We start from the raw sequence: 12,367 nt of genomic DNA, 5'->3' as shown, positions 1-12,367 counted from the left end.
ACAGTTATATATTTGCTTTTATCTTTTTTTGGACCATACTTTAAATAAAGGAATGATAGCACTGGTCAGGGATGGACTATGCCTATCCAAGCTGGTAAGAATTCATTGACCTACTGTCTTATAAATTTAATGATAAAGGATGATAGAAAAAAAAAATTGCCAAAGTATCTACCCACCTAGATACTATGAGAAGAAGCTACAAAATAGTAACAATTACCTTCAAGACATTGAGAAGCTCACAGAAGAAATTAAAGAAAGGAGCCAATGGTGAAACCCAAGGTTAAAAAAAAAGTACATGCTCTCAAATAGTCAAAATTTAGGCAATGAACAAATAAAATGACAGACAGAAATGTAAATCTGCAAATGTTTAATAGGCATCATTGAGATATAGTTGGAGGAGACTAAAAATTGGAATATACTTCTAGATAGGTTATTCTTTATTAAAAAAACAAGTGAGATCAGTTAAAAGTGTTTTTGTACATTAAGAAAGTATATTCATGATTAATCTAAGAACAAAACTAGATTGAAATGTGGTTGAGAGTAGTAGGATAAAAATTAGTAAAGGGATAAGCAAAAAAGATTTTTATCATCAGAACGTGTTATAGCTGAGCTATAGAGTAAGAGGAAATAATTAAGGAGAACAGTATTTGTACACTCACCACAGTTTCACTTTTGAAAATTAGGACAATTTTTCTTCTCTGATTCTGAAGTATCTATTCCATTCTCTCTGGTCTTCCAAAAAGAATCAATATTGTCTTAGAAACCACCTCTGCCAGTACTTTCTGCACCCTTGAACATAGGAAATTTGGGCCTTGAAACCAAAACTCACCAAGGACTATGAGACTTTCACTCCCTCCCTGCTTATTTTGAATTTTGGTTCACTAATGACAATTATTCCTATAATTTCTAGTTCAAAGATCGTTTCTCTTTGAAAGAGAATAGAAACAAATTAAGATGGAAAGAAATAACAGAACCGTTTATTAGTGGTCACTGGTAAATCTACTGAGAACAGTGGTCATATCCTATTCATCCTTTTCTTTATCTCAGTATAACTTAAAAATACCCTGCCTGTATTGCCTTGGTCCTTTACTGTCTTCCATTAACTCAAAACTTTAATGTCCCTGACAATGACTTTAAAGGATAAGATCGTGCTATCCAAGTATGATTTACAGTCATTCCTCATTACCTGCTCTCAGGATTCTCTTTTAAAATTCTAAGTTGTAGAACAGTACTAGGTCTGTATCCCAAAGAGATTATTTTTAAAAAAGGAAAATGGCCTGTTTAAATAAAAACTATTTATAGTAGCTCTTTTTTGTTATGGCAAGAATTGGGAATTGATGAGATGCAGATCAATTGGTAAACAAACTGGAAAGTAGTGTTATCTGATTGTGACATGCTGAGTTACATGATTTTTGAAAAACCTAGTAAGTATTACATGAATTTATACAGAGTGAAGTGAACAGAGCTAGGAGAACATTGTGTATTGTAACAGCAATATTGGATAACTCTGAAAGACTCAAGTTGGAAAATGCTAGCCACATCAGAGAAAAAACTAATGAAGTCTGAAAGTAGATCAGAGAATACTATTTTTGCTTCATTTTTGTGGGTTTATTTTGTGTGTTTTCTTTTACAACATGATTAACATGGAAATATTTGTTTCAATGATTACATAACCTATATTGCCTACCCTGTCTCAGGGTTGGGAATATAAAAAGGGATGAGTAGAATTTGGAATTCAGGTTTTTAAAAAGAATGTTAAAATTATTTTTACGTGTGTTTGGGAGAAATAAAATGTTTATAAATGAAAATTTTGCTATTCATTGAACTCCCAGTAATCCATGAAAATTTATTTAGACAACTCCCCATTCTACCAATGTCAAAATTATTTTTTCTTTTTTGCTTCACTCTTTAGATCTTCCTAACCCTTATTGGTTTGCTTTTCCTGTTGAATATTAGTCACTGGAATCCTATTGATCTTTTCTATGAATGTTTTGGCATCTATCTTCCACAAATCTAAGATGAAGTGATTACTTATCCAAAAGTTTCTTTACTTTGTCAGAACTGTGTACAGTATAACATTTCCCTTCATTTGTTTTCACTTCCTTTTGAAGAATGGAGTTATATTTTAGGCAAACCAAGATATTTTAACCTCTACTTTTGGCAGGTAGAGTCATCAGTATCATCCTTAAATAGCAGACTGTTTATGGAATTCCTCATCTATATTTACTTTATTCTTAGGAGGACTATAGAATATCCAGATGATTTTGTTTCTGCCCCCACTGATACCAAACCAGATAATTTCCTATCTTTATGTTTATTTCGGAATTGCCTCCAGTTCCTGAACATTTTGTCAGATCTCCATTGATTTTTCCAAACATTTAGCACTATTAGTCACCTGCTTTGTGCAATGTACTACACTGGGCATTTGGATACACAAAGTCTGAAATAAAATAGCCTTTGTCATCATGAAAATTATATGCTATCAGAAGTAAATATACTTTTTGAGAGGCACATTTCACGTCTAAGTTCCATACCAGAAGATCTCAAATTTAAGTATAACATAAATTTATCACTCTGTATCAGGATGTTTTGTTCACTGTGCTAGTCACTCAACTTTATAAGCCTGATTCACTAAACTGGGTTTCTTTCTTAGATTTTGTATCCTGTAAAGTTTTAGACACTCTACTACTTTTCTTATTTCTGCATTGTAATTATGGTCTTTGTCACTTAGCGTGGTAAAAGTACATTGGCAGATTTTATCCATTTCATTTAAAACCTTTTTTTAAAAAAACTGTAATAAAATATTGTTTTTACTAGTCTATCCTTTGGCAGAAGTCTATCATTTCTTTAATTTGTGATCCAGAAATTGCTTTCTTAATCAGTTGTATATAGATAACATCCAAGGAATAGAAAGAAAGTATTTACAAAAAGGGAAGAATTAATATAAATTTGAATTTTCCAATTAAAATGCATCATCATCATCATCATCATCTTATAAAATCATTATTTATTATTTATGCCTGAATTACTCCTAGATATTATGTAAAATGAGTTTAAAAGTATCTGCCTATAGAGTTCAATTGATTATAAAACTTTTTATTTAAATTCTGTTTAAAGTTTTCAATTTCTTAGTGTTTTAAATGAAGAATTGAAGACTTGTCCATTTTAAATCATCACCTTAATAAATGTATCTTCATTTTTTAAGTATTGACATTATACACAATAATTTTAAAAAGCCACGTGCCAATAAAATATTTCTTTTTTGATCTTTATAGCCAGATAAGCCTATTCTTGCTCCAGAGCCTCTTGTCATGGATAACTTGGACTCGATAATGGAAAAGCTAAATACCTGGAATTTCCCAATCTTTGATTTGGTGGAAAAGATAGGGAAAAAATGTGGCCGAATTCTGAGTCAGGTAAGAATATAATAGCTAATATAATAACTAGCATTTATTTGGTGCTTTAAGATTTGCAAAACTCTTTTGTGTGTTATTTTCTTTGATCTTCACAATGCTGTGAATTAAGTACTTTTGTTGTCTCCGTTTTATAGATGAGGAAGCTGAGCTAGTCACTTGAACAGTGTCACATAGCTAATATTGTCTGCAACAGAATTTTGTTTCATATCTTCCTAACTCCAACACTTCCCACCCTCTGCTTCATTTTTTAGATATGGGTTTATGCTCATCTCTCAAAATATACAGTACCCTAATACCATGAAAACTTGTTTTTAAAACTGCTCATTGAAAGAATGGATACCTTTTTGTGAAGAGCTCCCAAATCTTCTCATTCAAAAACAGCAGCTTCTTTCAATGTTATAGAATTCAAATATTGTAAGAAATATCACAACTAAGAAGTGTTTTATTGGGTGCCTTTCAAATTGATATGTACCAATTTCTCTCATACAACTGAAATTTGAGTTTTCAGGAATCTTGATTTTCTGTGGTAGAACATATTATGATAAACTTCCAGTTTTCCTAGTGTTTCACAGCATGCCATATAGCATTCCTAGGGCCATCTAATTGAATCCAGTTCAACAAACATTTTATGTCAGATCTGTATACTATGTACAATGAATTATATTGATCCAATAAAGAAATTTAATTATTATTTTATAATAAATTATTATACACCTGGGATTTCAATTGTGTAGAGAAAATATTGATGGAGATTTGCCTGTGGTACTGAGGGACTAAGTGACTTGTCCTCAGTTGGAGATGCTATTTATCTATGTATGTATTTATGTATCTATCTAATATATATGTATATACATATATATTTATCAGAATGTGCATATGTGTGCATGTACATCTAATATGACTATGTCTCCATGCAATAACTAGTGTATCAGTGAATTCTGCAAATTCCACTATAGTGGAATTAACAAAGGAAATGAAAAGACTCAAGTGATTATTTCTCCTCTCTTTTTGTGATTACATTTTTATTTTTTTCCAAATCATTTTGCTTTTTTTATATTTTCTGTGAGTAGAAAAAATTAGCTATACCTATCATAGAATTTTTAAAAAATGAATAGAGGGGTTGGAATATGTAAAAAGGAAGTAGAAATTGCTTAGAAAATTTAATGGCAAAGTCTTTGTGATTGTGCTCAAGATTGTTTTCTGTCAGGGGGAATGGGGAAGGGGGAAGAAGGGACAAAAATATGGATCTTAAAACCTTGCAAAAAATTATTGTTGAAAACTACTATTGTATGTAGTTGGGAAAATAAATATAATATCATTAGAATGGAAAGAACGAAAAGAAAACAACACAAGAAACACTCAAGGATATTTTAATATATCAAATTAATTTTTTGTAATCAACAAAGAATAATTACAATGGGACCTTGCAGTTTTCTATAACTTATCTTTTTTATTTTTTTTTATTTTAAGGGGCAATGGGGTTAAGTGACTCACCCAAGGTCACACAGATAGGCAATTATTAAATGTCTGAGGTTGGATTTGAACTCCTCCTGACTCCAGGGCCAGTGTTCTATCCTGCTGCACCACCTAGCTGCCCCTATAACTTTCAATTAATTGTGTAATGATAAAGATTAAATCCTTCTGTGGAATATCATATCATGAAGGCTTTCCTATTCCCTGCTAAAAATTTCAAAAAGTATTTCTTTGAGGTATTTGTAAATTATTCTCAGAAAAATTTATTATAGATCAGAAGCTAAATATATAGGTGTGTAGATTGATGGTCCCCCCCTACCCCTAGTTATGTTTTCTGATAATTGAAAAGTCTAAAAGTTTTCAATGCCTTTGGCATCTTTGACAGATTGCTTGTGAATCAGTTTCTAAAATCCTCACCATCTTTATCATCCGCTTTTTATATTTTTTCTCAGTGTCATTTCTTCCTAGTTTATAGCTGATATTGAAATCAGAAAAATTCAGATTCTTTTCCTATTTCTTTTGTTTGAGGTCCTATTTTAGGTATATACCTAAATGCTCTCAGAATGATTTGTTTCTTTTACCAGACTTTTTAATACATGGTTTTATCATCTACTACTTCTTATGGTTTATATGGTAATATTTTTCATAAAATTCCTTTATCTTTTTTCTATTTTTTACTTTATTTGAAATATATAGATTATCATTATTTCTCTTTGTTGTTATAGGTCTCATCTTGGCAAGAGTCATAGTAGTTGCTAATTTAAGCAATTTTAGGGTTTTTTGACCTCTATCATGTCATTTAGGTCACATTGTAACTGGTTTATTTTTACTTTCTTCTATCCATATCCAATTTTTGTATCAATAATTTACCAAAATAACTGAAGCTGGAGTTGTCTGAATTGCATGCCACATCTTTTCCTAATTTTAATTTTTCCAGCTCTGTATCAAACATGATCTTTGCTTGGATAAATCCTTGTTCTAACTGTATTCATATAATTTATTCAGTAATGCTTCATTCATCAGTAATAAAACATTTCATATCCAGTAAGATACAATTAATTTTATTTTTGTGATGTTATTTAAAGCTTACCATTTCTAGTTATATAAGTGGGGAATTTCTGCAGAATATGCAAATCTCTAGTCTCTCATTCCTTACTTCTGATAGTTTTCTATGCCATTTTCATCTTTGCATTGAAGTAACTCAGTATCAAATATATAGATGTATTTGGCAAAGATGTTGAATTAAAAAATAGTACTTCTATGGGGAATTTGGAGATTTTTGCAGACCTTTTGAATTGGTCCAAATGTTTTCAGAAACAAGTCGGAATTACACTAAAAACGGTGATAAATTCTACATACCCTTTGGAACACTAATATGAAAACCAGTCATAAACCTAAAGCAATCTTAAATAGAGGAGAATATTTATAGCAGCATGAATGGAACAAAAATGGATGCCTGGAAATTGGGGGATGATTGTACAAATTCTGGCATGTGGATGAATAGAATATTATTACAATCTGAAAATAATGCATATGTGGAAATCATTGCAATTTGGAACAACAAAGAAAACTACAAAGAGCAGTAGAGCCAGAAGAACATTTTACAAAATGGACATAATAATATATAGGAGAAGCAGTATTGAAAGACACCAAAATTGATAAATGTGATGAATTCAAATGACTCAGTAGTGAAACATGCCTTCCTCTGGAAGAACAAAAAGACTATAAGCGTGGAAAGAAATATTTGATCAGATGTGACCAATCGTTTTATCCAGCAGTTTTTCATGAGGGAATATAGTACCATGAATCACTGGGGAATGACAGATTTCTTTTTTAAGGAGTGCCAATTAACATCAAAATGTTTATGAGAACCAACTAAGCAAAATCATTCTAAGGGAATTTAAAAATGAAGCATAAAAATACCCAACAAATAGATGGGAAAAGGGAATAATTTATGAAGATTTTTATAACAAAACCTTTTTGCCATCACTGACAGAGGAGTCTCCACATTTGGAAACTATCACAGTCACCACAGGAGAAAGTGGAAATAGTATTGAAGAATGTAAAGATGGAGAAGCAGTTGAACTAGACCTTGTATGCAAAGAAGAGATCCATGATGGAGAAAGCACAATTTTAAGGGCATTGAGGGATCAATTTTCAAGGTAAATAAAAGATGGGAGGATACCAAAGACATGGAAAAAATCTAGAATCACATTATTTACCCAAAACAAAAGTCTAATGAGAGAATATCAATGACTATTGATCTATAGGTCTTCTTTCTCATCGCTCCAAAATGTTTATAAGAATAATATACATGCATGAATAGAGCACCGGCCTTGGAGTCAGGAGTACATGGGTTCAAATCTGACCTCAGACAATTAATAATTAACTAGCCGTGTGGCCTTGGGCAAGCCACTTAACCCCATTGCCTTGAAAAAATCATAAAAAAAAGACCAATATACATGCATCAAGGTCATCTTTGATGTACATTTAAGAAGATAGGTTTCCATATCTTTGCAGTCACACATTTGACTGAAAGGTACAGAGGATACAAAATTCAATCATGAATATTCTTTCTTGACTATAAAGAAGCATTTGATATGGTAGAGCAAACCTTACCTCATGAAATGATATCTCCCATGTATGTATCAAAATTATTAAGTTTTGTTAAAAAAATTAAATATAAAAAATTTTAATCTTATTATTAGTAATGAAGAAAAACAAATTTGATGTCAAGTACATAGTACAAACTGACAGTTTCCTATAAAAGGTGAAGTCATTGTGAAGTTCCTGTGTATGGATGGTTTTGTGGTCATTATATCAAGCACTGGAATGTTGCAGAGGCTCCTAACTGAAATTCACAGTCACTCAGAGTTCAACCTAATTATCCACAAAGGAGAAACTGAAAGAAAAAAAGAATGCCTATTATTCACATTATTACATAAAAATTTGATGAATAAATCACAGAATTATTCTATATGTGAGAGTATATGCATGGATACATATACATCCTCCCTCAGGTAGACTTTGTGAATGTACACTAAGTATATTGAGAACAATTCATATTGCTTTTGGAAAGTCATGTCATTATTTGAATAATGCCAAGCTTCTCCCTGAAAGAGAAGACTCTCTTTTTAATAATTAAAAATATTCTTCTGATACTACAAATTACAGAATGCTACAATCACTGAAGAATTAATGGACAAGATCACCCAAATATCAGTGAAAAGACTTATGGTAGATATGAAAAGTGTACAATATATCACTGAAGAAAAAATTTACAGAAGTAGTATAAAAGTTGTGAACAGAGAGATATGTGGTCACCAAATAAAGTGATCAATTCTGTGACAAGATTGAGGGAAATAGTTACTTCTTATGCTCCATTGACATATCCACTTGTTAAGAGATCTTGAAGACCATCTCCTTCTTAGTACTGGATGAACCCTTTTAAAGGATTGCATGTGTAAGAATTGCTCAAGATGAGAAACCATGAAGGGATTGCAGTCCTCACTGTTTAAGTACCATCATCATCAAGAATATAAATCCACCAAAACATCAGTCATCTTTAAAAATAGAATGTTATGAAAGAATTAATTATTTTATAAATGTTATTGGAAAAATTGATTAGCAAGTTAGTAGAAAACAGATTCAGGCACCAAACACATCTCACTACAATTCAGGTAGATGACAGACTTACAAAAACTCTTCATCATAAGTTACATCCATCTCCTAATCTCCCTTCCTTTGCAATATCTTTGGAGAATCAATGGATGAATGCCTACATGAATAAGATCATATATTCAATTGTATAGGAACTCATTAAAAGGAAATTATGAGGAATTGCTATGACATAGCATCCATTATGTGATTTCAAACATTGCCCACAATGGAAATCTTTTGCCCTAAAAATTTGCCATGTAAATTGCTCTTAACTTACTTGCCCTCACCTTTTCCCTCTCTCTTTTCTCTACTTCCTTTTTTATTTAAAATTTCTTTCTTTTTCAATATTTTTTCTTTTGCCTGTGTGTCGTAAATATAACACTAATATTAAATGGTGGTGTTCAATGCTAAGTATGTGCCTTGAAGCAGAATTGGGTATTAAATTTAAGAAAACATTTGGAGAAGGATGGAAGGGAAGAAAGATCCCATAAATAGCTCAGTGCTCATAATAGACAAAAATATTTGAGGGGAATAAATCAATAATATGTAAAAGAAAAAATTGTTTAAAACTTTCTTAAAATTGACACCAGAATAAAGATCTATATATTTGTTCATGCATTCTTCACCTCCTTGAATTAACTTCCTCCTTTCTATTTCCATTTGCAATTTATCATTATGGACCAAATAGGACTTTTCAAATCTTGGATAAATTGTTGAAAATTAGTATAATATGATTTCTCTGCTGAAGAAGCACGTTTACCTTAAGCTACAGATTGAGATATGCTTTCATACATTCTCAATGTGTTTCAATTGTTTTATTTTGCAGAATGTGGAAAGAAATGAGAGCAAAGTTAGTGATAGGATTACTAAAAAAGGAAACAAAATAAAGAAGAAAGAAATGAACATCATTAGAAGCATTTTAAAAATAATAATTTATTTTAAACATTCTTTGAGTTTTTAAATTCTCTCCCTCCATCCTCTCTACTTACTTGATAAGGAAAGAAATATGATATCATTTCTGCATGCGATATCATGAAATGATACCAATTTTTTTTAAAAAGCTAAAAAAGCAAAGAAAGTGAAAAATTATATTTCAATTTGCATTAAGAATTCATGTGGGGGGTACAGCCAGGTAGCACAGTAGATAGAGCAATGACCATGGAGTCAGGAGGATCTGAATTCAAACCCTGTCTCAGACTCTTAATAATTACCTAACTGCATGACCTTCAGCAAGTCACTTAACCCCATTGCCTTGCAAAAAACCTAAAAAAAATATTCATGGGGGAGGGGCAACTAGGCAGCTAGTTGGCACAGTGGATAGAGTACTGACCCTGGAGTCTGGAGGACCTGAATTCAAATCCAGTCTCAGGCACATAATAATTGCCTAGCTATGTGACTTTGGGCAAGTCACTTAACCCCACTGTCGTGTAAAAAATTAAAAAAATATTTGTGGAGGAGAGATGGAGTCAATATGGTGGAGTGAAGACAGGAAATCCCAGAAATTCTTCCTCAGAACACTCCAAATACCTTTAAATTATGACTAACCCAATTCCAAATTGGTGGAACTCAGAGAAAGACATTTAAACAATTTTCCAGCCCAAGACAATGGAAGATCCAAAGGAAGGGTCTAGTCTATTGGGATCAGAAAGGACTGAAGAATAACCCAGGCCATTCTGGGTCCACAGCAAGCTGGATCCAGCTATCCAGGAACAGCCTGCAGGGCACCTGGGTCCCTGGAGGCACCTGAGTCCAATACAGTGGGTGGTTTTCCCAGATCTCTCTACACAGGAACTAACAACTTGGAAGGTCAGTGGGATAGCTCTACCACACCAAAGTGAGTGGAGCCCAGACCAGTGTAGGAGTCATGTAGCCTGAGTTCCAGGAATCAGAAGCAGACCTGTGGAGTCACCTAGGAGCTGTATTCTGAGGGATCAGGCCACAGATGGTAAGGGGGTCAGTCAAGACTGCTGATGTCTCTCTGCTATCCCTGCGGCAGGACTCTTGCATTTCCCATACGCATATTCTATTTGCAGTTTGGGCACCCCCCCCCCCCCCGTGACCATAGCTGAAGAGGGACTCTCCTCACAGTTCCAGGGCAAATGTAGAGTGGACCTAGGGGAAGCTGTGACTTTGTGAGAAATCAAGAAACAATAAAACTAAACCAGAAAGAATGAAAAACTAGAAGAAAATGTGAAATAGCTCATTGGACAAACAACTGACCTGTAAAACAGATCCAGAAGAGATAATTTAAAAATTATTGTGCTACCTGAAGGTCATGACCAGGAAAAGAGCCTAGACTTCATTTTTCAAGAATTCTCTAGGAAAATTTCCCTGATATACTAGAAGTAGAGGATACAATAGCAAATGAGTAAATCCATAGATCACCTCCTGAAAGAGATCCCAAAATAAAAACTCTCAGGAATGTTAAAGTCCAATTCTAAAACTCCCAAATCAAGGAGGAAATATTATAAGCAGCCAGAAAGAAAAAAAATTCAAATATGAAGCTACAGTCAGTATTACACAGGATTTATCAGTGTCTACATAAAAGGCTTAGAATATGAGATTTCAGAAGGCAAAAGAACTTGGAATGCAACTGAGAATGAAATACCCAGCAAAACTGAACATCTTCTTCCAGGGAAAAAGTTGGACATTCAATGAAATAGGGGACTTACACACTTTCCTGCTGAATGATCTGAATAGAAAGTCTGATCTCCAAGTACAGGACTCAGGTGAAGCATAGAGAGGGTGGAGAGAAGGGTAAATTATGAGAGATTTAACAATGTTGAATTCCTCGTATTCCTGCATGGGAAGAAGATACTGATAACTCATTTATTGAATCTTCTTATTTATTAAAGCAGTTAGAAGGAGGATAGATAGACAGACAGACAGACAGACAGACAGACAGACAGACAGATAGATAGATAGATAGATAGATAGATAGATAGATAGATAGATAGATAGATAAGGCATAGGAGGGAGCTAACTATGAAGTTATATAGTAAGAAAATGGAGTTAATGGCTGAGAAAGGAAAGTACTGGGAGAAAGGAAAAGGAGGGGTAGAATGGGATAAGATATTTCACATAAAAGAGTCAAGGAAAAACTTTTGCAATGGAGTGGAGGGGGGAGGGGGGAAATGAGTAAACCTTGTTCTCATATACATTCATTAGGGAATAAAAATAAAAGAAGAAAGGATTGGGAGAAAGGCAATAGGGACGGGGAGGAGGGGGTGTAGATGAGTCTTTCATCAAAATGCAACCAAGAATGAACTACACAACAAGTAATCTGATATAGTTGGATATGTATATATGAGTATATTTCCATATTGGTCATATTGTGAAAGAACAATAAGAAATAAAGGGAAAAAATCCTTGGGAACGAAATAAAAAACATAAAAGTAGTTTAAAAAATGAACATAGTATGCTTTGCTCTGTACTCAGACACCATAGTTTTTACTGTGAATACGAATGGCATTTCCCTTTCCCAAGACTTAGAATTGTTCTTGATCACTGAACAGCTATGAAGAGATGAATCCATCATAGTTAATCATCATACAATGTTGCTGTTAATGTGAATAATGTTCTATAGGCTCTAATTACTTCTCTCTGAATCAGTTCTCTCAAGTCTTTGCAGATTTTTCTGAAGTCTGCCCACTCATGCTTTCATTCAGAGCAATAGAACTCCATTGCATTCATATACTATAATTTGTTCAGGATTCCTCAGTTGATGGACATCCCCTCATTTTTCAATTCTTTGTCCTACAAAAACAACTACTATAAATATTTCTTTTTCCCTGGATTTTTATGATTTCTTTTGGAAA

The 12,367-nt window shown here is 33.0% G+C and overlaps 1 protein-coding gene across 2 annotated transcripts in view; it reads left to right on the top strand.

Annotated features, from left to right (window-relative positions):
- PDE3A (phosphodiesterase 3A) overlaps positions 1 to 12,367 on the top strand; it is a 399,420-nt gene that overhangs the window by 310,565 nt on the left and 76,488 nt on the right. For both annotated transcript variants that reach the window (XM_074194319.1, XM_074194320.1), the window contains one exon: positions 3,276 to 3,416. In XM_074194319.1, the coding sequence (XP_074050420.1) occupies positions 3,276 to 3,416 (141 nt within the window). The remainder of the gene's footprint in view (positions 1 to 3,275; positions 3,417 to 12,367) is intronic.

The sequence above is a fragment of the Macrotis lagotis genome, chromosome 7 (assembly GCF_037893015.1).
Source record: "Macrotis lagotis isolate mMagLag1 chromosome 7, bilby.v1.9.chrom.fasta, whole genome shotgun sequence".
NCBI lineage: Eukaryota > Metazoa > Chordata > Mammalia > Peramelemorphia > Peramelidae > Macrotis > Macrotis lagotis.
This window is presented reverse-complemented; position numbering and strand designations above follow the sequence as displayed.